This window comes from Carassius gibelio, chromosome B2 (genome assembly GCF_023724105.1).
Source record: "Carassius gibelio isolate Cgi1373 ecotype wild population from Czech Republic chromosome B2, carGib1.2-hapl.c, whole genome shotgun sequence".
Classification (NCBI taxonomy): domain Eukaryota; kingdom Metazoa; phylum Chordata; class Actinopteri; order Cypriniformes; family Cyprinidae; genus Carassius; species Carassius gibelio.
The window spans coordinates 917458-943562 of record NC_068397.1 but is presented as its reverse complement, the minus strand read 5'-3'; the positions used below and the strand labels follow the sequence as shown (position 1 = coordinate 943562).

At 37.9% G+C, this 26105-nt stretch overlaps 1 protein-coding gene across 1 annotated transcript in view; it reads left to right on the top strand.

Moving 5' to 3' along the window:
- zmp:0000000625 (cadherin-2) overlaps positions 1-26105 on the top strand; it is a 124962-nt gene that overhangs the window by 84349 nt on the left and 14508 nt on the right. Inside the window, exons 10-14 of the mRNA XM_052547486.1 lie at positions 1548-1801; positions 2043-2185; positions 4404-4637; positions 14103-14336; positions 14756-14895. Coding sequence (XP_052403446.1) covers positions 1548-1801; positions 2043-2185; positions 4404-4637; positions 14103-14336; positions 14756-14895 — 1005 coding nt within the window. The remainder of the gene's footprint in view (positions 1-1547; positions 1802-2042; positions 2186-4403; positions 4638-14102; positions 14337-14755; positions 14896-26105) is intronic.

Genomic DNA, 26105 nt, shown 5'->3' with positions numbered 1-26105 from the left:
CCATTACTTCAAATGAGTTATACTTGAAGCCTGCCCTCTGAGAAATCCTGAAAACATTGTTATAAATTGAAGCAACTCCTCCCCCTTTGCCTTTTAGACGCGGCTCATGTTTATAACAATAATCTTGGGGGGTGGACTCATTTAAAATAATGTAATCATCAGGTTTTAGCCAAGTTTCTGTCAAACAGAGCACATCTATATTATGATCAGTTATCATATTATTTACAAAAAGTGTTTTCGTAGAAATGGATCTGATATTCAATAAGCCAATCTTTATCATTTGTTTATCCATATTGCATTTGTTTTTTATTTGTTGAACCTCAATTAAATTGTTAACCTTAACTTGGTTTGGACGTTTTTTGTATTTTCTAGTTCGGGGAACAGACACAGTCTCTATAGTGTGATATCTAGGTGAAAGAGTCTCTATGTGCTGAGAATTAACTGACCTCTGTGACGGGAGGCAGCTAGCAGACGGTCGGTTTAGCCAGTCTGTCTGCTTCCTGACCCGGGCCCCAGTTAGTCAAGTATAAACACTAAGACTATGTGCCATATTTCTAGACAGAAGAGTGGCGCCACCCCAGGAGGGATGAAGACCATCTCTTTTAAACAGGTCAGGTCTGCCCCAAAAGCTCGTCCAATTGTCTATGAAACCTATGTTATTCTGTGGGCACCACTTAGACATCCAGCCATTGAGTGATGACAATCTGCTATGCATCTCGTCACCACGGTAAGCAGGGAGGGGACCAGAGCATATTACAGTGTCTGACATCGTGCTTGCAAGTTCACACACCTCTTTAAAGTTATTTTTAGTGATCTCCGACTGGCGAAGTCGAACATCATTAGCGCCGGCATGAATAACAATCTTACTGTATTTACGTTTAGCATTAGCCAGCACTTTTAAATTTGCCAAGATGTCAGGCGCTCTGGCTCCCGGTAAACATTTGACTATGGTGGCTGGTGTCTCTATATTTACGTTCCGTACAATAGAATCGCCAATAACTAGAGCACTTTCATCAGGTTTCTCAGTGGGTGCATCACTGAGTGGGGAGAACCTGTTTAATGTTTTGATCGGAACAGAAGAGCGGTGTTTTGACCCACGACTACGCTGCCTCACCGTCACCCAGTTGCCCTGCTGCAGGGGCTCTGCTGGAACCGGACAATGTACAGGAGTCCCTGAGCTAGACGCATCCAAACGAAAGGGATGCGTGTCTCTAATTCTGAAATCTTCTCTGTCAGCCTAACTATTTCCCTGCATTTATCACATGTGAATCCCTCATCAGCGACAGAGATAGATAAACTGTACATGTGGCAAGAGGTGCAAATAACAATTGCAGGAGAAGCCATTACTCACCGTGCTTGATGAAATATTCTTACTGCGGTTGTTTGATGAACTTGTGAAAAACTGCAGCGTGAGAGAGGAGAGGAGAGGACTAACTAAAGCAAGAATATAATATAATACTCCTTATTTTAGATGGATTGGCTACATTGCTGAATCATATGATTTTTTTTTTTTAATTTTCCCACTTTCTTTTCCATCTTTATTTCAGTCCGTTGACTATGAGATCAACAGATCATTTGTGCTGATGGTGGTTGCACTAAATGAGGTTCCTCTGGACAAAGGCATCCGTCTGCCCCGTCAGTCCACAGCCACCGTCTCCATTCGTGTAACAGATGTCAACGAGAGCCCATATTTCCAGCCCAACCCTAAAGTGCTCCGACTGCAGGAGGGCATGCAGGCCGAGTCTGAGATCACTGTCTTCACTGCTCAGGATCCAGACCGCTTCGAGCAGCAGAGCCTCAGGTGCACACAAACTGCTGAATGAAATATCACTCTTGCATATTTGAGGAGAATAAAAAAATATACCGGAGAGACAATCAAGAACTCTAACTCTCTTTTAAGAGATCATTTGATGTCCAACAAATCTCATTTAAAGACCAAAACTAACTTTTGTAAAAAACAGTAATATAAAATACATGTAATGAATATAAATCTTATGTAACCTCGATTTTAGTATATCTTAACATTTTTATGCTCTTCTTAGGTACAGCATGCTGTCTGACCCTGCAAACTGGCTGAGAATTGATCCCATAAGCGGAAGGATCACAACTATCGCTGTTTTAGACAGAGAGTCTCCATTTGTTCAAGACAATATCTACACATCTACGTTCCTCGCCATTGACAGCGGTATGTTTGAAGACTGACAAAAGGATATTTGTTTTCTTATGTTTGTGTATTTCTTTATGTGCAGCTATCAGGCTGTCTGTATGACATGGGAATGAGGAGAGCTGATGCACTAGATGCATTTTCAAGCTATTTAATTTAATTAATCACAGGATGTGCTGAATAATCAATCACACATCAATTTTGACCTGGTAATATACATTTTAGGGACTAAAATATCTTCTTTATTTTTTGTAAATAAATATACATTTACCTAACATATGTAATGCAATTAATAGCAGGTGCAGTTCTTCTTCATAATGCATTTCTGTCACAATAATTCATGTAAGGTCATAATAAAATGTTTTGTTGTATTTTTATAGTAAGACTTTTGATAAATAAGGGCTTAATGCATACAGAGACTGAAGTGAGATTGCAGCTTGGTGGCTTTGTAAAGCTTGAAATACCACAAAAAAGGCTAATAAAGGTGAAATTTAAAAAAAGAATAATGATAAAAGAATAATGCTGATAATGTCATTTGTCATTTCAAATTCACAGTTTTACAAATTAGATTATGAAATTTCAGTTGAATATTGATAGACTTGTGGCTTTAGCTACACTGTGTTTCTAAAATATCCTACATCAACATTGTTTTAATACATTTAAAAAAATGTTTTTAATATTTTTATTTTTGTTTTTATGTTTGAGCTTATATATCTCTATTATCATACCAGTCTGAGTAATTCTGATTCCTGAACAGTAAACTTTGAAATGTCAGCTTTGTGAACAAATGTTGATTATGTATCTAGTCAGAAAGAATCATGAGCAGAAACCTTTTTATTTTGGATATGTCATTTCTGTCTCCATGCCAAAATGGGGGGTGACTGGGTAACTGTATTGAATCCAACGCTGTCACAATTATTCATATGATCATCTAACGCATTTTCATCCCGCAACTCCTTGCCGTCAACTGGGAAATACCGGGAAATACACATAAATACATACAGCCAGACGGAGGTACCGTGACCTAAGCCTAGAATGCCCTCTTCTGACGTTTTATCGTAGGCTACACAAACATGCTTTTCCAAAATGTGAAACACTTCAATAATTAATGAACCAGTTTGCACACTACTATAGGCTATCTTAAAATCAGAATCAGAAATACTCTGATCTTTATTGAGATTGATAACCTGGGGGACAATTCTTGTGTCACAGTTGATGTGCACATTTAAAGGAATATAAATAATAATAGAAGTTGGTAAATAAACAAGTAGCCTATATACATGTAAAAAGTATAAATATATGCTATAAAATATGAAGAAGAATTATAAAGGACTATGGAAATGCAGCCTACAAGATTTACATTACTGTATTAACAGAATTGAATTGATTGTGATGAACAGTACTAGTAAATAAATAGAAACAGAACTGCAGCAAATTATATTACACTGAATATTAAAACAGATAATATTGCACAGAATGTGAAGTATTACATTGCACTACAGTACAGGGTCCAGTTTAATAACAAAGGGTCCATGTGTCAGACACTTCACTATCTTGAGGCCACGAGTTAGTATCTTGAGGCCACGAGTTAGTTAGTGTATATATATATATATAATTTTTTTTTTTTTTTTTGACAAAGTGGTACCAGAGGGGCTCCGTATTATTGACTAATAACCCTGGAAAGCTTAAATACACATTCAATGGCTTTTATTTAATTATGATTATTTCTAATAATAAAATGCTAGGAAGTTTGTAGTCAAGTATTTTTATTATTATTTTATTTTTCCCCCTTTTCAGCATATTTACTCCACTTCAATTTCTTGAGTCTTTTTCAAATATGAGGTGTGAAGGACCAGGGTTTCATGCACTTTAACATAACCATTGTATTGAATATTTCAGCTGAATAGAGCAAACAACTCATTTGATTTAGTAATAACTTTTAACACTATTCACACCAAGAATGTTGTATTGAAAGAGTCTATTCTCAAGTCTAAGTGTCAATCTGAGTTTTTTACTAAAGAACCAGTTTCAACCAGTTAATTTCCTTGTATATTCCCTATATTTTCAATACTATAGTAAATACTGCTGACTAGAAATTTAGTTCAGTATTGACCCATATTGCAATACGTATTTCACCCTCCTTATCTTGTTATGAATCATATCTTGAGTTTGCTGGCAGTATGTTCATGTTCATGTTCCTGTTCTCCTGTTGCTCATCATGAGTCTGTTTGGTCTCCAGGGATTCCTCCGGCCAGCAGCACCGGGACTCTGCAGATCCTTCTCCTGGACATAAATGATAATGCTCCAGAGGTTTTCCCGGCAGAGGCAGAGATGTGTGAAAAACCTGAAAACAATGGCATTAATATCACAGCATTGGATGCAGACATGGACCCCAACACTGGACCCTTCTCCTTTGAGCTGCCTTTACAACCCAGCGATGTCAGGAAGAACTGGACAATCACGCGTCTCAGTGGTGAGAAAATACACACAAACAGAAATGCACAGAAAACTGCATCTCATCTGCCTCTTGATAAGTTTCTACACCAGATTTGTGCAATGAAATTTTCATTTTAGTGATCACAAGCTGTCTACACTGGAAGCCCACGAAGCATCACAGCACATCTTTAGTTGATACCACATTACTTTTTTGACATAATTAAAAACTAGTTTTTTTTAGTACATATGAATTAATTGCTGTGCATTTTATTTGTAAATCTATTTCAATGTTACATAAAAGCCAGCTTGTGGTATTTCTGGTCTCTGGATTGTTAAAAAAATAAAATAAATAAATAAAATAACAATATATTTTGCATAATACTAATACGATTACTTTGCTATTCAAATTCAAATATGTTTCTGTTGTTGAAGTCTAGATTCTAGCTCACAGCTGGTCTTTTGCTATTACTGGCAGACCTTTGAAATGAGGAGGAAAAGTTGTCTCTCCAATGCAAAATAATGTACCATTTCTCTTTGATTTTTAAGTATTTCTGAGGTAAAGGCTTGCAAAACTTACAACACAGGAGTTTTCAGTTGGGCTCTAGGGCTTCATAGTTTTAAACATAAAATAATAATAATAATAAGTATATATATATATATATATATATATATATATATATATATAAACTCTTATTAATTTTACATTACAAACTGGCGAGAGATTCGGTCAATACAAATTTGTGGTTGAAAATGAGTCATATCAAAATAATAATCAAGATACTGGTCACATCACCCACTTCTAAATAGTTTATCATGGAACTGCTGAATAGTAAATCCACAATACTTAAATTTTGCGTTTTGAAGTCATTGTAATCAGTCGATGTCTAGCAGGAACAGGATGGCTGACAGGAAGCATAATGGCTGTGCAGCAGGGACATATGTATATGCTGCAATAGCAAAATAATTGTGTCTGTATTTGGATAAAAAAAGATGCGGGTGGGGTTTAAACCAAAAGTTTAATGTAATTCTTTTATTAAATTTAATTTAATAAAAAGTTAAATTTAATCTGTTCCCTTTATACAAAATGTCTGTACCTCTAAACCAAACTAAAACAAAAGTAAATGGTAAAGAAAATGAAGAAAGAAAAAAAAAAAAACCTTCTCAGGGTAATTGGTATAGGAAATCAGCATGTAATACAGTGATCTCTAACCATTTATTAATTGCAAAATACTTTTTAAAAAATGAAATTGGCCGGATTGTAAACTAACAAAAATATTTATAACATGTTATCTACTGACATGTACTACATGTTCAAATTAAGTTTTGATCCCCCCCCCCCCCCAAAAAAAGGTTTTATAAAATGACACACCTCACATTTCAGCCTTTAAATTCATTTAATATATTAAAGGGGGGGTGAAATGCTCGTTTTCACTCAGTCTCCTGTTAATCTTGAGTACCTATTGAGTAGTACTGCATCCTTCATAACTCCAAAAAGTCTTTAGTTTTATTATATTTATAAGAGAAAGATAGTCTGTACCTATTTTTCCCGGAAAAACACGACCGGCTGGAGGCGTGACGTAGGGCTGTAGTACTCGAGTCCGGTCTTGGACTCGAGTCCGGACTCGAGACATTTTTCTGTCGTCTCGGACTTGTCTTGGACTCGTTGAATTTGCACTCGGACTTGTCTCGGACTTGGCCATTGGACTTGCCAAGTCTTCTGGTTGGTCTCGACCGAGTCCAGCAAAAAAATAAAATAAAAAATTTCTCCTTCAAAACAAAACCACATTTGCATGATGTCGCGACTGAAAACGTGTGGAAAACGCTAGGAGCGCCGCTCTCCGTATTTCCAAAGCACTCTGTAGCCTGCGCTTGCGCTCCAGTGGCGTCTGCTGTTGCTGGGCAACCATGACCCGCTCTCCATGATGACGCAGAAGTTTCAGCAAAGAATAAATAGAATTCCAGCACTTAAAATCACTTGCAGTAGCTCTGCTAATAGATTCATTTACAAAATGGCTATCCTTGTACAACTATGATCATCTGTTTCTCCATCTTAGCTTTCAGTATTGTTCCAGGAAAGGATGTGCATGACCAGTGGTGCACTTACTGCGACCTGAAAAGTTTAGATGTTTCTAATTTAATTTTCTACCTGTAAGATTGTGTTTTATTTACGTCTACACCCAGATAGCCTCTTTTTTTTATCAATAAACGCGTATTAATGTATAGCCTTATGCAACAATTACATATGTAAATTTTAAAAACTTTATATATGACATTACATATTTAAATTTTCATGTAACAGCCAGTATTTGTATCTGTAACAATCACAACATTTTTCCTATCTGCATTCGGATACAACATCATACAGTTACTTGATAAGACTGTTATGACTTTTTATATATTTTTTCGTAGTTATCACTGAACAAGTATGTCGTGTTAAACTGAAATTATTATTAATTTCTAAAATAATATTTATAATGCAAGCAGAGAGATGTCATGACAAACGTTTAGTGATCATTTGAACACGACTGAATCCATTCAATGCACACATTCTCATTACGCAGAACACTTTGAGCGAGTCTTAATGTTAATGAACTTCACTAAACAGATGTGTGTGTTCCGCGCAAACCAGCAAAAGGTAAATATGCAAACATGTAGGACAAGTAGACAATGTATCCGTATCGAAGTTGATTATTAGCCTACTCTTGAGAGAGAACTGATTTGGTTTTTGAGAGACTGAGACGCGCAGCACGGCTGTTTGATTGGTGAGCGCGCTGTGCTTATTCCATTCATTCGTATCATGGTAGCCTAAGCTTTCGATATTTGCCTTTTAAATATATACAAATAATATAACGTGTAGCTATGATGTATTATAATAGGTAAAATTACTCTTGCAACGCTCTGATTTCTGAGAGATAAACAGAGAGGCGACAACAATGCGGTGTTTGATTTGCTCTCTTTTCACTCATAAAGTTTACATTCATTCACTTCTGGCGCTGATCCCCTGGCTCACCTGTTATCTAGCAAACACCAGACTCTGTCAGCTTTAGCCGAGTATTCAGGCAGAATTATTCCTTGAGCGTTATTCGTTTTTTAAGCCATTATCCGTGCCATTCCGAATAAGCCATTCGGCTTCCGGCACAACCCTAATTATTACATTACATATTTTATTTTTACATGCAACATAGATAAGGTCATATAGTAACAGCTCCACGCAATATTGTAATTCTAAAATTCACGTCGTACTTGCAAACACTTTGTATGCTTTATGGTTAATGCATGCTGGAGTAGTCGATTGTTTCCGACAGAGCTCGACTAGTCCATGCAAGCACAAGCACAGTATGACAAAAATGTCGCTGTATTTATGTGCGCATGTCCAGTAGAGCCAAACGTATCCATTCTAGCCTTGCTGCGCGCATTTGTCATATATGCCGAGCTTTGCGTGTCTGTGCACTGTGCCAATTAGGCATAGTCATATACATTTTTGACCACAGATATAATGTCAACAAAAAATAAAGTACATAAAAATTATTTGACCTTACAGTTCCAAACTTTGTTTGTTTATCCAAGTTTAGCTCCCAGGGTCGGACTGGGGGTAAAACCAGTACTCATTAGCAAGGCCCCAAAGGAAGAGAGGGCCCTTGAAAAGTATGAATCTGAAATATATATTTTTTACCTGGATATTTTCATGGGTGGGGGCCATGGGGGCCCATCAGGACTGCCTATGCATAGGGCCCAGGATCTTGTGTAACGCCCCTGTTAGCTTTAACCCTAATTATACACACTTGAACCTAATCAAGCTCTTACTAGACACACTAATCTTCCAGGTGTTTTATGGCCAGTTGGAGCTAAACTTTTCAGGACATTGGCCATCCAGGATGTAGTTTGGAAACCCCTGTCCTACAGAGTTGTTACTTTGCACATGCTTTTTGATCATTACAAATAACAATGTAAAATGATTTTCTTAGAATAGGAGATATCGCATCACAAACATTATCAGTAGTTAAGTATGTGGTCTTGAAGAGGACCCTTTTTTCTTTCATTTGGACTCGGTCTTGGACTTGGACTCAAAACTTTTGGACTTGGACTTGACTTGGACTCGACAAAGCCGGACTTGACTACAGCTCTAGCGTGACGTGTGGGCGGAGCTAAAGAATCACGAGCGCGTTTGGAAGCTGTGACTTTACCGTGAGGAAAAAAAAACCATCATCCAAAACAAACCATGGCTAACAGTCATATTCAGCCGTATATTTATGATCCAGAATCAGATCCAGAGGTATTTGGATAAAAAAAGATGCGGGTGGGGTTTAAACCAAAAGTTTAATGTAATTCTTTTATTAAATTTAATTTAATAAAAAGTTAAATTTAATCTGTTCCCTTGGTACAAAATGTCTGTACCTCTAAACCAAACTAAAACAAAAGTAAATGGTAAAGAAAATGAAGAAAGAAAAAAAAAAAAAAAACCTTCTCAGGGTAATTGGTATAGGAAATCAGCATGTAATACAGTGATCTCTAACCATTTATTAATTGCAAAATACTTTTTAAAAAATGAAATTGGCCGGATTGTAAACTAACAAAAATATTTATAACATGTTATCTACTGACATGTACTACATGTTCAAATTAAGTTTTGATCCCCCCCCCCCCCCCCCAAAAAAAGGTTTTATAAAATGACACACCTCACATTTCAGCCTTTAAATTATTTTAATATATTAAAGGGGGGGTGAAATGCTCGTTTTCACTCAGTCTCCTGTTAATCTTGAGTACCTATTGAGTAGTACTGCATCCTTCATAACTCCAAAAAGTCTTTAGTTTTATTATATTTATAAGAGAAAGATAGTCTGTACCTATTTTTCCCGGAAAAACACGACCGGCTGGAGGCGTGACGTAGGGCTGTAGTACTCGAGTCCGGTCTTGGACTCGAGTCCGGACTCGAGACATTTTTCTGTCGTCTCGGACTTGTCTTGGACTCGTTGAATTTGCACTCGGACTTGTCTCGGACTTGGCCATTGGACTTGCCAAGTCTTCTGGTTGGTCTCGACCGAGTCCAGCAAAAAAATAAAATAAAAAATTTCTCCTTCAAAACAAAACCACATTTGCATGATGTCGCGACTGAAAACGTGTGGAAAACGCTAGGAGCGCCGCTCTCCTTATTTCCAAAGCACTCTGTAGCCTGCGCTTGCGCTCCAGTGGCGTCTGCTGTTGCTGGGCAACCATGACCCGCTCTCCATGATGACGCAGAAGTTTCAGCAAAGAATAAATGGAATTCCAGCACTTAAAATCACTTGCAGTAGCTCTGCTAATAGATTCATTTACAAAATGGCTATCCTTGTACAACTATGATCATCTGTTTCTCCATCTTAGCTTTCAGTATTGTTCCAGGAAAGGATGTGCATGACCAGTGGTGCACTTACTGCGACCTGAAAAGTTTAGATGTTTCTAATTTAATTTTCTACCTGTAAGATTGTGTTTTATTTACGTCTACACCCAGATAGCCTCTTTTTTTTTTTATCAATAAACGCGTATTAATGTATAGCCTTATGCAACAATTACATATGTAAATTTTAAAAACTTTATATATGACATTACATATTTAAATTTTCATGTAACAGCCAGTATTTGTATCTGTAACAATCACAACATTTTTCCTATCTGCATTCGGATACAACATCATACAGTTACTTGATAAGACTGTTATGACTTTTTATATATTTTTTCGTAGTTATCACTGAACAAGTATGTCGTGTTAAACTGAAATTATTATTAATTTCTAAAATAATATTTATAATGCAAGCAGAGAGATGTCATGACAAACGTTTAGTGATCATTTGAACACGACTGAATCCATTCAATGCACACATTCTCATTACGCAGAACACTTTGAGCGAGTCTTAATGTTAATGAACTTCACTAAACAGATGTGTGTGTTCCGCGCAAACCAGCAAAAGGTAAATATGCAAACATGTAGGACAAGTAGACAATGTATCCGTATCGAAGTTGATTATTAGCCTACTCTTGAGAGAGAACTGATTTGGTTTTTGAGAGACTGAGACGCGCAGCACGGCTGTTTGATTGGTGAGCGCGCTGTGCTTATTCCATTCATTCGTATCATGGTAGCCTAAGCTTTCGATATTTGCCTTTTAAATATATACAAATAATATAACGTGTAGCTATGATGTATTATAATAGGTAAAATTACTCTTGCAACGCTCTGATTTCTGAGAGATAAACAGAGAGGCGACAACAATGCGGTGTTTGATTTGCTCTCTTTTCACTCATAAAGTTTACATTCATTCACTTCTGGCGCTGATCCCCTGGCTCACCTGTTATCTAGCAAACACCAGACTCTGTCAGCTTTAGCCGAGTATTCAGGCAGAATTATTCCTTGAGCGTTATTCGTTTTTTAAGCCATTATCCGTGCCATTCCGAATAAGCCATTCGGCTTCCGGCACAACCCTAATTATTACATTACATATTTTATTTTTACATGCAACATAGATAAGGTCATATAGTAACAGCTCCACGCAATATTGTAATTCTAAAATTCACGTCGTACTTGCAAACACTTTGTATGCTTTATGGTTAATGCATGCTGGAGTAGTCGATTGTTTCCGAGAGAGCTCGACTAGTCCATGCAAGCACAAGCACAGTATGACAAAAATGTCGCTGTATTTATGTGCGCATGTCCAGTAGAGCCAAACGTATCCATTCTAGCCTTGCTGCGCGCATTTGTCATATATGCCGAGCTTTGCGTGTCTGTGCACTGTGCCAATTAGGCATAGTCATATACATTTTTGACCACAGATATAATGTCAACAAAAAATAAAGTACATAAAAATTATTTGACCTTACAGTTCCAAACTTTGTTTGTTTATCCAAGTTTAGCTCCCAGGGTCGGACTGGGGGTAAAACCAGTACTCATTAGCAAGGCCCCAAAGGAAGAGAGGGCCCTTGAAAAGTATGAATCTGAAATATATATTTTTTACCTGGATATTTTCATGGGTGGGGGCCATGGGGGCCCATCAGGACTGCCTATGCATAGGGCCCAGGATCTTGTGTAACGCCCCTGTTAGCTTTAACCCTAATTATACACACTTGAACCTAATCAAGCTCTTACTAGACACACTAATCTTCCAGGTGTTTTATGGCCAGTTGGAGCTAAACTTTTCAGGACATTGGCCATCCAGGATGTAGTTTGGAAACCCCTGTCCTACAGAGTTGTTACTTTGCACATGCTTTTTGATCATTACAAATAACAATGTAAAATGATTTTCTTAGAATAGGAGATATCGCATCACAAACATTATCAGTAGTTAAGTATGTGGTCTTGAAGAGGACCCTTTTTTCTTTCATTTGGACTCGGTCTTGGACTTGGACTCAAAACTTTTGGACTTGGACTTGACTTGGACTCGACAAAGCCGGACTTGACTACAGCTCTAGCGTGACGTGTGGGCGGAGCTAAAGAATCACGAGCGCGTTTGGAAGCTGTGACTTTACCGTGAGGAAAAAAAAACCATCATCCAAAACAAACCATGGCTAACAGTCATATTCAGCCGTATATTTATGATCCAGAATCAGATCCAGAGGCTGAAATTTAACAAGAGCAGCAGCAGCAACGACGTCTCTATGTGGTATGTACTGACACTGTATATATTTGCTTAGCGGTTTTGGAAAATGACTAAGTTCCACTTTATGTCGTCATTTGGTGTACATGTGGAAAGTGCAGTTTGATGAAGTTAACAACACAGAGATATTTGAAGCAGTTTTACTCACCGCCTGCGGTTCCAACACACGATCGTGACCCTTTTTCGTTGGGACTGCATTATCCTTAAGAAATAAACGATATGCAAATCCGGCTTCAAACTGGGCCTTGTTTGTAAAACAAGCATCTTCGAAATGCAGGGAACAAACAAAAACACTTGCAAAGCTCCGTTGATGCTCTGTAAAAGTAAACTTCATCCACTGGTCCCTTAATGCTTTTTTTTTGGGGCGGGGGGGGGGGGGGGGGTAATCTGTGCAGGGTTGTCTTGCCCTCGCAACAAAAAACACACTTCTTTTGTGACATTTCGCTCTCACTCTGATCAGTGAATGTCTCTGCTCTGCTATACGGGAGCGCGCGCTCTTCCGGCAGAAGTGCCTCAGGACCCATATAAGGAAATTCCGCTCCATCTAACGTCACACAGAGCCATACTCGAAAAAAACTTTCCGAAACTTGTGACCAACCGGAAGGAGTACTCCTTTAAACGTACAACTTAATTTTTGAAACTTTGTCCATGTTTAGCATGGGAATCCAACTCTTTAACAGTGTAAAAAACTCAGTATGCATGAAATAGCATTTCACCCCCCCTTTAAAGGATGATACAACATATTTTAGCTGCTTCAAAAAACTGTTCTACATAAACTAATATGCATTCTAAAAAATCTCAACATTATAAAAATCTGAAATTATAAATCTACTGTCTGTCAGCAGATGACAAATATAGATTAGCAGAAGTAGAGCTGTTGCCCCGGTTACCGCAGTGAACAAAGTAGTGTTGCATTTATTAGCACTGTTTTAGTAGGCATTATGAAAATTAATAGAAAATGCCATCTTAACTTTTCAGGAAACAGTCGGTTCCTCCTGCATTTATACAATTAATTCATAGAGTTGGGTATCTGTGAAAGATTGTCATGAGCCTGAGAAAATCACAACAACAACAACAAAAAAAAAAACAACAGAAAGATGCACTATCTTGGAACAGACACAGTCTCTATAGTGTAATATCTAGGTGAAAGAGTATCCATGTGCTGAGAATTAACTGACCTCTGTGATGTCCTTCGGATGAGATGTTAAACCAAGGCTCTCCTCTTTGTGGTCATTAAAAATCCCAGGATATCTTTTGAAAAGAGTAGTGAGGTGTGACCTCAACATCATGGCCAAATTCACCCATTGGCCTCTGACCATGATGAACTCCTAACAATCCCCATGTCTGCTGATCGGCTTCATCACTCTGTCGTCTCCACCAATAAACTGATGTGTGGTGAGCATTCTGGCACAATATGTTCTGCCGTAGCATCATCCAGGTGTATGCTGCACACTGGTGCTGGATGCGGAGGTAGACCCTGACAATGTAAAGTGCTTTGAGTGCTTAAAAAAGTGATATATAAATGTAAGGATTTATTAAGTGAGATTAGAATTTTGCTACTGAGCACTTTGGAACAGTCCTAACAGCTTGACTTCTCTTGAAAAGTTATATTATATTGGATGCTCACTAGCGCCAACTGCTTGCTTTGGTGACATGCTGGTTACTACAGACACACTAATGTAAAATATAAATATTGCTCTTTGGTAAAACGTCAAACAGAAAAAAACTGTCACAGTGTTTTGGATACTTCCAGTGTAGACACTTTCTTAAAATAATTTCTTATTTTCATACAGATTCAAGAACAAAAATAACACACCTGCAGGGAAATACATATGAATAATCATAAGTATTGCTTTAATAGTGTCTAATCCATTTCCTAGGTGAATATGCACAACTCTCTCTTAAAATTGACTTTCTGGAGAGTGGAATCTATCGGATTCCCATTATAATCACAGACTCTGGTGACATGCCTCTGTCCAACACCTCGTATCTGCGAGTGAAGGTGTGTCAGTGTGATCATAATGGTGACTGCACGGATCAGGAGCGCATCATGAGTGTTGGACTCGGCACAGGAGCGATCATTGCCCTCCTGCTCTGTATCATCACCCTTCTCAGTGAGTCAAATACTGTATGCCACATTTACAGCTCAATCTCAAGAACATGTTCAGATCATGCTTCTTCCAATATAAAAAATGGAAATTATATTTTTCTTAAAAAAAAAAATATATATATATATATATTCTCATTACAGTAATGCAAAAGGAAATATAAATGGTTAAATATTTATACAGGATCACAATGCTTGTTCGGCTTATAATTAGGTGACTTAATTATGTGCAGATTTAAGAAATCTGAACATGTAAAAGTTGTATTTACATTTATGATAATAACGGTAAGGGTTAGAAACGAATACTTCCCAAAAGTACCTGAGAGATCTGCATAACACCTTTCTTCAGATTGACCCTTTCAGAAGTCAGTGCTGATAAGGAAAACTATTCTTTTTATATTTGTAATAATAACTCTCTCTGTGTAGTCCTTGTGTTGCTGTTTGTCATGTGGATGAAAAGGAGAGATAAAGAACGGCAGGTCAAGCAGCTGCTGATCGACCCAGAGGAGGACATAAGAGACAGCATCCTGAAATATGATGAAGAGGGAGGAGGGGAGGAAGACCAGGTACTGTCCAAGTACCCTAACTCTGAATTTAGCTTGTATTGGTCTACAACAAGCTAACCATCTTCGTAGGATTTTAATTAAAATGTTTTACCCCCTTTTTTTAGATTATACAGTAAAGATAGACACCAGATGAGACCCTTCAGCATTAGTATAATAAAGGAAGAAAGGTTTATTTTAAATGTCATCAGCCAGCTCTCTTCACAGTGCAATTTAAATGGTCATCAAACCCCCGTTTCAGCACTGATTAGTTCTCACCACAGTTTAATTTTTTTTTTTTAAAGTGGGCGTGGTGTGAGTGGAGGGGGAAGAGCGGAGACAGAAAACACACAGCTTCGGGTTTTGACAGTTTCATTTAACTCCCAATGAGTTAAACACACAAATAAATGCACAGTCATTTGCACTCTGTATCGAAAACAAATATATGAACACGCTGTTGCATATATGATAACTTTTTAAGGCTTATTCTGCTGCATTTATATAAGAATTTTGACGGGTTATGTCAAGGAGCTGTAAAAACAGTTATGCTCACCAAGTAAATGAATCACCTTTGGGATGAACTCTTATTACAATGCAAAAACCAACACTCTTCTTCGATCCATGAACGTTTATCTCAGTTAATGTATACAATGTCATCTCACAGTCTAAAGCATCTGTCATAGCAAATCAGCACAAGCTGTTATTATAATAATTAAGCGAAGTGTCTCATGAATAATTTAATAGACACTGACGCATAATCAATGTACTGTAGTCCTGTGCTGTGTCACAAATTGTGACGTCAACACAATGTGAATTTTAAACCCAGAAGATAAAAATAGTGCAAAAAGCTTCAAATTAACTACTTTTCTCCAACAGTTAAAATTATTGGATGCTAAGATTTTCTTCTATGATGTTCAACACAAACACCTCTGCTAAAATCTCAGAAAAAGTATTTCATGACACTTAGACCTGTTTGGATGGTAATTGTTTCTCATGGGAATGTAAACATTTACGGGGGTTAGTCAATGATTTTATGGCTGATTCCAGAATTTTAGGGTTTTTTCACCCACCACTTGTCAAAATTCCCTTTTTTTTTTTGATTAACATCAAGGTTAAATTACAATTTAATTGGCGTCTGAATACATACCTCTGAGTTTACAAGAACAGATTAATTACAAATTACTATTTTAATATTTTATGACCACTGCTGACCACTGAACACTGCCTTTTGCACTTTTCTGTAATTAGCATGCATTTTAAAGATGTACACTTTTATGACTGAAATGCTTAATCTAACTTGTTGGAACACTATTTCATCATCACTTTACCACATCAGGTGGGAGCTGTTAAGAACAAAAAGAAGAAAGATTTGAAATGGACTGTTATTATGGCAGCTATGCAATAAAATGTTTTAATATTTATTATTTCAGACAGGACCACTTTGGCAAGTTACTTGAGTTTGTTGAAACACAATTTATTTTTGGAGGTATGGTTCCTTGCTCCAAAATTAGTACAACATACAAGAGCATATACATATATGTCCCCTGTCTAATAAGAGAATGATAGTGATTGGAGTGATTTGGCAGCTGACCATATCAGCCGGTTGCAGCACTATGCAAATGTGGCCTGACTGAACTAACACTGAGCTTGATATCAGAATCAGAATCAGAAAGAGCTTTATTGCCAACTATGCTTACGCATACAAGGAATTTGTTTTAGTGACATAAGCTTCCAGTACACAGAGACAACAACACACAGAAAAAAAAAGAGATTTACAAATTGGCAAATAAATAAGTGTATAAACAATTGTGCTATAAATGATAATGGAATAGGATTGAGTGAGATGAAGGAATGTTCTAGGATGGAGGGTTAACAAATAAATATAAGGATATTGCACGTTTATAAGCATAAGTAGGGAACATTTGACTGTTCATGAGGTAGATTGCCTGGGGGAAGAAACTGTTCTTGTGCCTTGCTGTTCTGGTGTTTGCGGCTCTGAGGCGCCGGCCAGATGGTGGGATGACTTGTTGTGAGGGATCCAGAGTGATTTTCTGAGCCCTTTTCCTCACTCTGGATGTATACAGTTCTTGAAGGGTGGGCAGGGGAGCACCAATAATCCTTTCAACAGTCCGAACAGTTCTCTGTAGTCTTCTGATGTCTGATTTTGTTGCTGAACCAAACCAGAAAGTTATTGAAGTACAGAGGACAGACTCAATGACGGCCAAGTAGAACTGTTTCAGCAGCTCCTGTGGCAAGTTAAACTTCCTCAGCTGGCGAAGGAAATACAACCTTTGCTGGGCCTTTTTAACAATGGAGTCAATGTGATTGTCCCACTTCAGGTCCTGAGAGATGGTGGTTCCCAGGAATCTGAATGACTCCACTGCAGTCACAGTGCTGTTCATGATGGTGAGTGGGGAAAGTCCAGGTGGGTTTCTCCTAAAGTCCGAGATCATCTCCACTGTTTTGAGCGTGTTCAGCTCCAGGTTGTTAAGACTGCACCAGACAGCCAGCTGCTCAACCTCTTGTCTGTAAGCAGAGTCATCACCGTCCTGGATGAGGCCGATGACTGTAGTGTCGTCTGCAAACTTTAGTCGTTGGTGTACAGGGAGAAAAGCAGAGGGGAGAGAACACATCCCTAAGGGGCACAAATTTTGGTGGAGCAGCTGTTTGATGTGAATTTCCCCAGTCTCACTAACTGTTGCCTATCTGTCAGAAAGCTGGTGATCCACCGACAGATAGAGCTAGGAACAGAGAGCTGGGTCAGTTTGGTCTGAAGGGCTGTTGGGATGATGGTGTTGAATGCCGAACTAAAGTCCACAAATAGGATCCTCACATAAGTCCCTGTTTTGTCCAGATGTTGCAGGATGAAGTGCAATCCCATGTTGATTGCATCATCCACGGACCAGTTTGCTCGGTAAGCAAACTGGAGGGGGTCCAGTAAGGGTCCAGTGATGTCCTTCAGATAAGCCAGAACCAGTTTTTCAAATGACTTCATGACGACAGACGTTAGAGCCACAGGTCTGTAGTCGTTAAGTTCTGCTATCTTGGGTTTCTTTGGGATGGGGATGATGGTGGAGCGTTTGAAGCAGGAAGGCACTTCACACAACTCCAGGGATATGTTGACGATCTGTGAAAAGATGGGGGCCAGCTGGTCAGCACAGATTTTCAGACAGGCTGGTGTAACACCATCTGGGCCTGGTGCTTTTCTTCTTTTGTTCTTCTTGAAGACCTGGCGCACATCATCTTCACAGATTTGAAGAGCAGGAGGTGTGGAGGGTGGGATTGCAGGATGTGTTAATGGTTGTGTAGGGAGATGGTCAGAATGGGTGTCGGGGGTTTCAAATTTGCAATAAAACTCATTCAGATCGTTAGCAAGTCGTTGATTAGCCTCAGTGCAAGGGGATGGTGTCTTGTAGTTCGTGATGGCTCTTAGACCTCTCCACACTGAAGTTGAGTCGTTGGAAGTAAACTGGTCTTCCAACTTTTTAGCGTAGGTCTTTTTAGCCGCTCTGATCTCTTTGTTCAGTGTGTTCCTGGCCTGATTGTACAAGACCCTGTCCCCATTTCTGTAGGCATCCTCTTTGGCCTGAGGAAGATGTCTGAGTTTTACTGTAAACCATGGCTTATCATTGTTGAATGTTAAATAAGTCCTGGTAGGAATGCATATATCCTCACAGAAACTAATATAGGATGCTATGGTCTCTGTGAGTTCGTCCAGATCGGTGGTAGCAGCTTCAAAAACACTCCAATCAGTGAGGTCAAAACAAGATTGTAAATCCTGCTCTGTTTCACTGGTCCATTTCTTCACAGTCCTTACTACAGGTTTAGCAGATTTAAGTTTTTGCTTGTAGGACGGTATAAGATGAACCAGACAGTGATCAGAACGTCCCAAAGCTGCTCGTGGAACAGAGTGATATGCATCATTTATTGTGGTGTAACAGTGATCCAATATATTGCTGTCTCTTGTGGGACATGTAACATGCTGTCTGTATTTTGGCAGTTCACGGGAGAGATTGGCTTTGTTAAAGTCCCCAAGAATGATTAAAACAAAGTCTGGGTGTAGTTGTTCTGTGTCTGTGATCTGATCAGCAAGTTTCTGTAAAGCTGAGCTCACATGCGGAGGGATGTAAACACTGACCAGAATGAACGAATGAAACTCCCGCGGCAAATAGAACGGCTTGCAGTTGACAAACTGCATTTCTAGATCAGGACAGCACATCTTCTTTAACACAGTTACATCTGTACACCATCGTTCATTGATGTAAAAGCATGTCCCGCCGCCGCGCGATTTCCCAGTTGATTCTGATTCGCGATCCGCTCTGAACAGCTGAAAGCCCGGCAGATGGAGCGCGCTGTCCGGTATGGCGTCATTCAGCCAGGTTTCCGTGAAACGCAGAGCAGCAGAGTGTGTGAAATCCTTATTTGTCCGAGAAAGCAGAAGGAGTTCGTCTGTTTTGTTGGGAAGAGAGCGGAGATTTGCAAGATGGATGCTAGGCAACGGCGTTCGAAATCCGCGCTTCCTGAGTCTGACGAGCGCTCCCGCTCGCTTCCCCCGTCTGCGCGTCCTGAAGCGATTGATCAGCGCCGCCGCTCCTCCGATAACAACGTTCAGTAAAACGTCTGAATAATTTAAATCCGGTAAAAGATCTTGTGGTGTGTTCTGCCGAATGTTCAGCAGTTCATCCCTGGTGAAACTGATCGTGTTTGTTAAACAAAAAACAGGAAAAACAAACAAAAACAGCACAAACACTGGAGAGCCAAGCACTGAAGCAGCCATGTGCGGCGCCATTGAGTACTATATACAATATAGTGTATATAGTACAATACAATCGCCATCGATATACAATAATAATAATAATAAAAAATAAAAAAAATAAAACAATCTAAGCAGCTTTGTTTACTATTTCAAAACTAAAACATCTGTTTCCTCTGTTTAAACAGAGAGGCTTTATTTTCAGACAATTTGCAGGCGGTCATGGGGCTGACTACGTGAGCAGCATTCACAGCATCGTAGGATCACAAAACTCACTGTAAATAAATCAGCATCAGAATGCATGGTTTGATCACTGAGGTGCCATGAGAATGAGAAACAATTACCAACTGAATAGGGGTTTAGTTTGAAATGCCTTTTGGTCATGTCATTTAAGGTTAGTTATGTGTATGGGGAGCAGTTGGGGGTTCGATGCCTTGCTCAAGGGCACCTAAGTCGTGGTATTGAAGGTGGAGAGAGAACAGTACATGCACTCCCACCACACACAATTCCTGCCGGCCCAGGACTCGAACTCACAACCTTTCGATTGGGAGTCCGACTCTCTAACCATTAGGCCACAACTTCCCATGCGACAGCTGAGGAAATTCAGGGTTTCACCAGCAATCCTAATCAAAAACTTTCTATCCAGGGGCTATAGAAAGTGTATTGACTCAGTGTATCACAGTGTGGTATGGGAACAGCTTCAGTCAAGACTGCAAAGCCCTGCATAGAGTTTTGCACTTAGCTGAGCGCATCTCAAGGTCTGCTCTCCCCTCTCTGCAGGAGATCTACCTCAAACACTGCAAAAGCAAAGCTGTTAAAATCATTAAGGACTCTAACCACCCTGGTAAATGTCTTTTCATTTTATTGCCATCTGGTGAGCGCTTCCGTAGCCTGACGGCAAAACCTGAGAGACTTAGGAGGAGCTTCTTCCCCCAGGCCATTCGGCTCCTAAACTTGAACTAAGTCTCTTAACTTCTACATGACTTCACTTAATTATCAGTAAGATACTTAAACATACTGACATTGTCACTATCACAAAGCATTTTCTATAATTTTTTAATTTCAACTCCAACATGATTCTATTCCTAAATTACAATGATTCATCTGTTTCATTCCTCAGCCTTTGACGTGTGTGATCAATATTGTGATCACTTGGTTCATGCAGCGTAAGGTCACATCAGTCAAAGTCAAAGTCACCTTTATTTATTTAGTGCTTAAAAAAAACAAAATACATTGCGTCAAAGCAACTGAACAACATTCATTTGGAAAACAGTGTCTCAATAATGCAAAATGATAGTTAAAGGCAGTTCATCATTGAATTCAGTGATGTCATCTCTATTCAGTTAAATAGTGTCTGTGCATTTATTTGCAATCAAGTCAACGATATCGCTGTAGATGAAGAGACCCCAACTAAGCAAGCCAGAGGCAGTGTGATTTGAGCATTTAAATCTGCGTTTGCACTGCTGCTGATCTAAAGACAGCTACAATCTTTTCAACCACACAGTATCATTATATATTTGCTACAAACATTCAAATCACAGAAGTACTGAGATAAAAGTTTATAGTTCAGATGTAAGCTCTGATGTGTATGGTAGCGATTAAAATAGAGTAAATCACCTTTTGAAAGTAATTAGACACTTCAAGTAAAGATTTATCGATTACATTGTTACGTCAGTTGGTGGCAAAAGGGAGCTGTTAAAATGTATTTCTCTTTGAATCATACAAGATATTCGTTGACGAATGTTGATTCATCCAGTAATGATGTGGGCAAAAATGGCAGTTTTGACCTGGGTTTCAGAGCCAAATAACAGGATAGTAAAAATAACTTGAGAAAGATGGCAGCATCATAATGTTACATTTACACAGAGATAGGTAGCTTTGTAAGTAAAATCTGTTGGTTTTAGCAATTTCAATATGACTCCAGGAGTAAATCATTAAATTGTACACATTTTTAGTAGTCAAAAACCAAATGTGGGTCACTTGGAAAACTCATTTTCTTTTAAAGAGGAAAGTCTAAAGAACAAATAATATTAAAACTATAAATTAACCTTGTTTCCTTCTGTCAGAAAAACTGCACTGAACATATCTGTCTGCAGATATGTCCAATAAATATAATTTTTCTGAAGTTTCAGTCCCGGACATACAGGGGTCTCAATGAGGCTCCATTTACAGCATATCTGAACTCCTGGCAGCTTTCAAAGCTGTTAAAAAATGAATAAAATTCCTTCTTCCAAATATCCCTGAAGCTGATACAGATATATAATCTCATAAATAGACTACACAGAGCAAGGTGTTGTGCCTCAACTTGACCATTTCAATGCATTTTTAGAACCCGGGCAGGTATGTTTTATGCATATTGTTTTTATAGAAAGAAACAAAATACAATTCTAATTTCATCATTATTTATTTGTCAGACATTGTTCTTTAAATTAGTATTGGCTGTATACAAAGTAACCAAGATTTGGTTTTCAACCACTAAAAATAGGTAATATTCAACAATCTAAAGATGGAGCCGTATTGAGATCTCATATCTCTTGAAAATGAAGACTCCAAAAAGATATATCTTAATACTACTTGATTTATAAGCAAACTAGAACATAAACAGGAGACCTTTTATTTTCTTATTTTTGTGATTTTCGCATTAAACTTTTGCTGCCATTAAAATTAAATTATTAAATTATTTAACTGAAACTATTTCATGTAGTCATATTTATTTTATTCAAATTTATCTTGTTTTATTGTTTTCTCTGTCTTCTCCTGTTTATTTGCTTTAAGAACTTTTTTATTTATTTTATTTATTTATTTAAACATTTATTTTTAAGGGGTCATACACTTTTCCAATTTAATTTAATGCAATGTAAACCTAATTTAACATTCTACTTTGGTTGGTTAATGGAAAGGACATGAACATCATTAAGTTTAAGAATTAGCTAAGTCAGCTGAGAGTTTAGTGGCTAAACTAGTGGCTAGTGAACCAGCCCTTGTCTACATTGACGACCTACTAATTTTTTGTGCTCCATCGAGTGTTTGTTTAGGCAGAGAAATGCGTCTTCCACCAGACCTCTATTGAATTCCTAGGCTACCACATCAGCGCAAGAGGGGTAAAAATGGATGACCGTAAGACCCAAGCAATCACTTCCTGGCCTACTCCCAAGTCAGTGAAAGATTTCCAGAGGTTCCTGGGCTTCGTGAACTTTTATCACCCCTTCATCGATCAGTTCTCAACAATTGACAAACTCACCTGCATTTCGCCGCTCACTAAGTGATCATCATAGAACCCGCACCTGAAATTAACTCCTACCCACCTTTCACAAACTCTTGTTAAAATAAAACACTGTCTTGAATTCAGTAACCTCTGTCTCCAGTGACAAATGCAGTATTTCGTCCTTGCAACATTTTAGTGCAGCCGTCACTAACAACTGCAACTAGATGCATACTTAAACCTACATGCACCATATTGTTATCTCTTATAACTTTAACATAATTTCTTTAAACTTCTTTATAATTATGTTGTGTCATTTGTGTGCTTAACTTAATTGTTGAGATGTATATTTAGTCTAAATGTGCAAATGCAGTATAAAGTAATTTTACTTCATTTCTATCACACCGTAAAAGAGTATGTCTGCTCCAGAGTGTGCTGCGCTGTACACATAATTACATTGTTTACTTTCTAGAAATTCTGCTATGTTTGTGACAGGGTTTACAACAGGAGATAAACAATAGTGTTGAGTGATATGGTCATTTTTCAAATCATCATATTGTCAGCCCGTGAGATAGTTGATCCACAATACTATCATGCATTGGTGGAACAAGAGAGAGACTCTTTGTTCTTGTCATAGCATAACTATTTGGTGTTTTAAACCGTGCAAGTGCGCAAGAGAGAGCCTATGGAATCACCAATAATCAAAAAAAAAATACTTTCAAACATACTGATTAACTAACGTTTAATATAAAAATACTGTATTTAAAACAGTTACTTCATATATAGTCTGACGCAACTGTCATTTCGCACGTCCTGTGACAAATCTGCCGCATCTGTAAACGGAAGTTATCAGTCTAATTGGTGTAAATCAATGGTAGATTTAATTTAAAGTCCAACAGTTTAACATTATATTTAACGTGTTGATTTATGTTAAATAATAAAGTATTCAAAACGGGTAAGTTCATATATTTGGAGTAAAGTTGAATTAAATGGATGCATCAGCCATACATCGCTCTAGAGATGCATTGTAACATAACTGTGGCATTAAACTCAGTTAGTGAGGGCTCGTTTAAAATATTGCACATATATAGGACGTTCAGATTATTGTTAAAGTGCAATGAAATACCTTATATCTGCAGACGATGTACATCTGTTTGAGGATGGATGCTCCTTCACCGGCTACAGACTCTAATGCTCATTTGTGCACGTGTGTGTGAAATGCTGTGCTGAAGTGAAATAGCTGGGCAGTCTGATAGCCAAAATATAATAGGCCACCTAATAAAAATAATAAGAATTATTATTATTATTTAATACATTAATAGGAGAATGAGCCTAATAACATCTGGACTATTGACAGAGACGTCTGCTATCATCGATAACTCTGACTATCGTCGATACTCAATACTATCATCTATCGGTACAACCCTAGTAAACAACAGGAGAAAAGGCCTGTCTGACAGGCTCAAATGCATTTTGTGGTACATGAATAATGTAAATTATGAAGAATGACTGGAGACAGATTGGAAATAATTTTACTTTGCATTAAGTATGCTATATTTTTTCAACGGTTTTCAAAAAAAAGTGGTGGGGACAGAATTGATTTTTGGCAAGTCCCAGCCTGCAAATCAAACCTATGTCAACCAACCATACAAAATGGCCAGTAACTCTCTATCACAGCTCGACACTCGTTTCTCAGTTGCTGCTAAAATGTAACTCTCATATTCAAGAACAACACTCTTTACTGCTATTGCCATTCACTCAAAAATGCTTTGTTTGACAGTAAAGAGAAAAAGATAGAAAATGATTCAACCCGGCGCTCCGGTGAGATAAGAACTCGTAGTAGGTGCTCTGGTAATGGGGAAGCAAAACAGAATGAAAAAAACACAGGTCCCAGGCACTCAAAAATAATTCAGGTGGAGAAGGTAAACGTTAAAAAGCCTTTATTGTGGTATGGCCAACATCAAAATTAAAATGCTGACATGTTTCGACCGCATTGGTCTTCCTCAGGGCAAAGTGATAATCACAATTAGTGTGCTCACACATATAAATACTCCAAACCACTCCCATCATCAATAAGCAATTAGTGGACTAATTAAGTTCAAAATCAACATACGGGTAATCAGGTGTATGAGATCAGGAAACTAAAAAGTAAAAGACAAAAAAGGACAATGCAAAAAGAACAAAAAAATACAAATACATACATATAATAATATTAAAGTAACAAAACAAAGCAATGATAAATGTAGTAAATACAAATTGAATGTATACCCCAGACTATATCATAAAAAACATTTGAACTCTATATCCTCATTCAACCCTGGGTAATTAAGTGCATCCAAACGATGGATCCAAAATGACTCACGTTGGCTCAGTTTGTGAAGGTCTAACATGTTCTAAAACCTCAATTTTTAGTAGATAATCATTTTTGTTATGTTTATGTAAAAAATGTGTGGCCATATGGTAGTCTGGATTATTGGTACGAATAGCATACTTATGTTCAGCTAATCGATCACGCAAACGTCTCTTGGTTCTGCCTACATAAAATACATTCTGACATGGGCAAGATAAATGATATATAATGAAGGTGGTGTTGTAGTTAATAAAATATCTGATTTTGTATATTTTATTGGATTTAAAATCCACAAAGTTTTTTGATGGGATAATGTTACTGCAATGAGGACAATTCATACATCGATATAAACCAATGGGTCTCTTGAGCCAATTTTCTTTTTTCTCAGGAGGAAGATAACTATGAACCAATTTACCATGAAGTGTCTGAGCTCTATGATAGGACACCAAAGGAGGTTGCAGAAAAATCTGTTGAAGTACAGGATCAGACTTGATAATGGCCCAGTTATCTAAAATAATATGTTTGATATGTCTAGCCTCCATACTATATTGTGTGACAAAAAAAGATTGAGTGTCTGTTTTGTGTACTTTCTTAGCAAGGCACGTTTTAATAATTGGGCTCTAGAACGTGCACAGACAACAGTGTCTGATTTGTAAGCTCTTTTCATGAACCGTTCTGACATATTGTCCGCCTGTCTCTCAAAATCAGCATTATCATCACAAATACGGCGTAAACGTTGGAATTGGCCAAATGTTATGTTCTCAATAAGATGTGGAGGATGAAACGAATCAGCTCTAAGAATGGTATTTTTAGAGGTCTTTTTCCTAAAGATCGTGGTTTGTAACATACCATCTACATCAATTGAGATGGTCAAATCTAAGAAGTCAATTTTGTGTTTGGAATATTCAACAAATAATTTGATATTACTT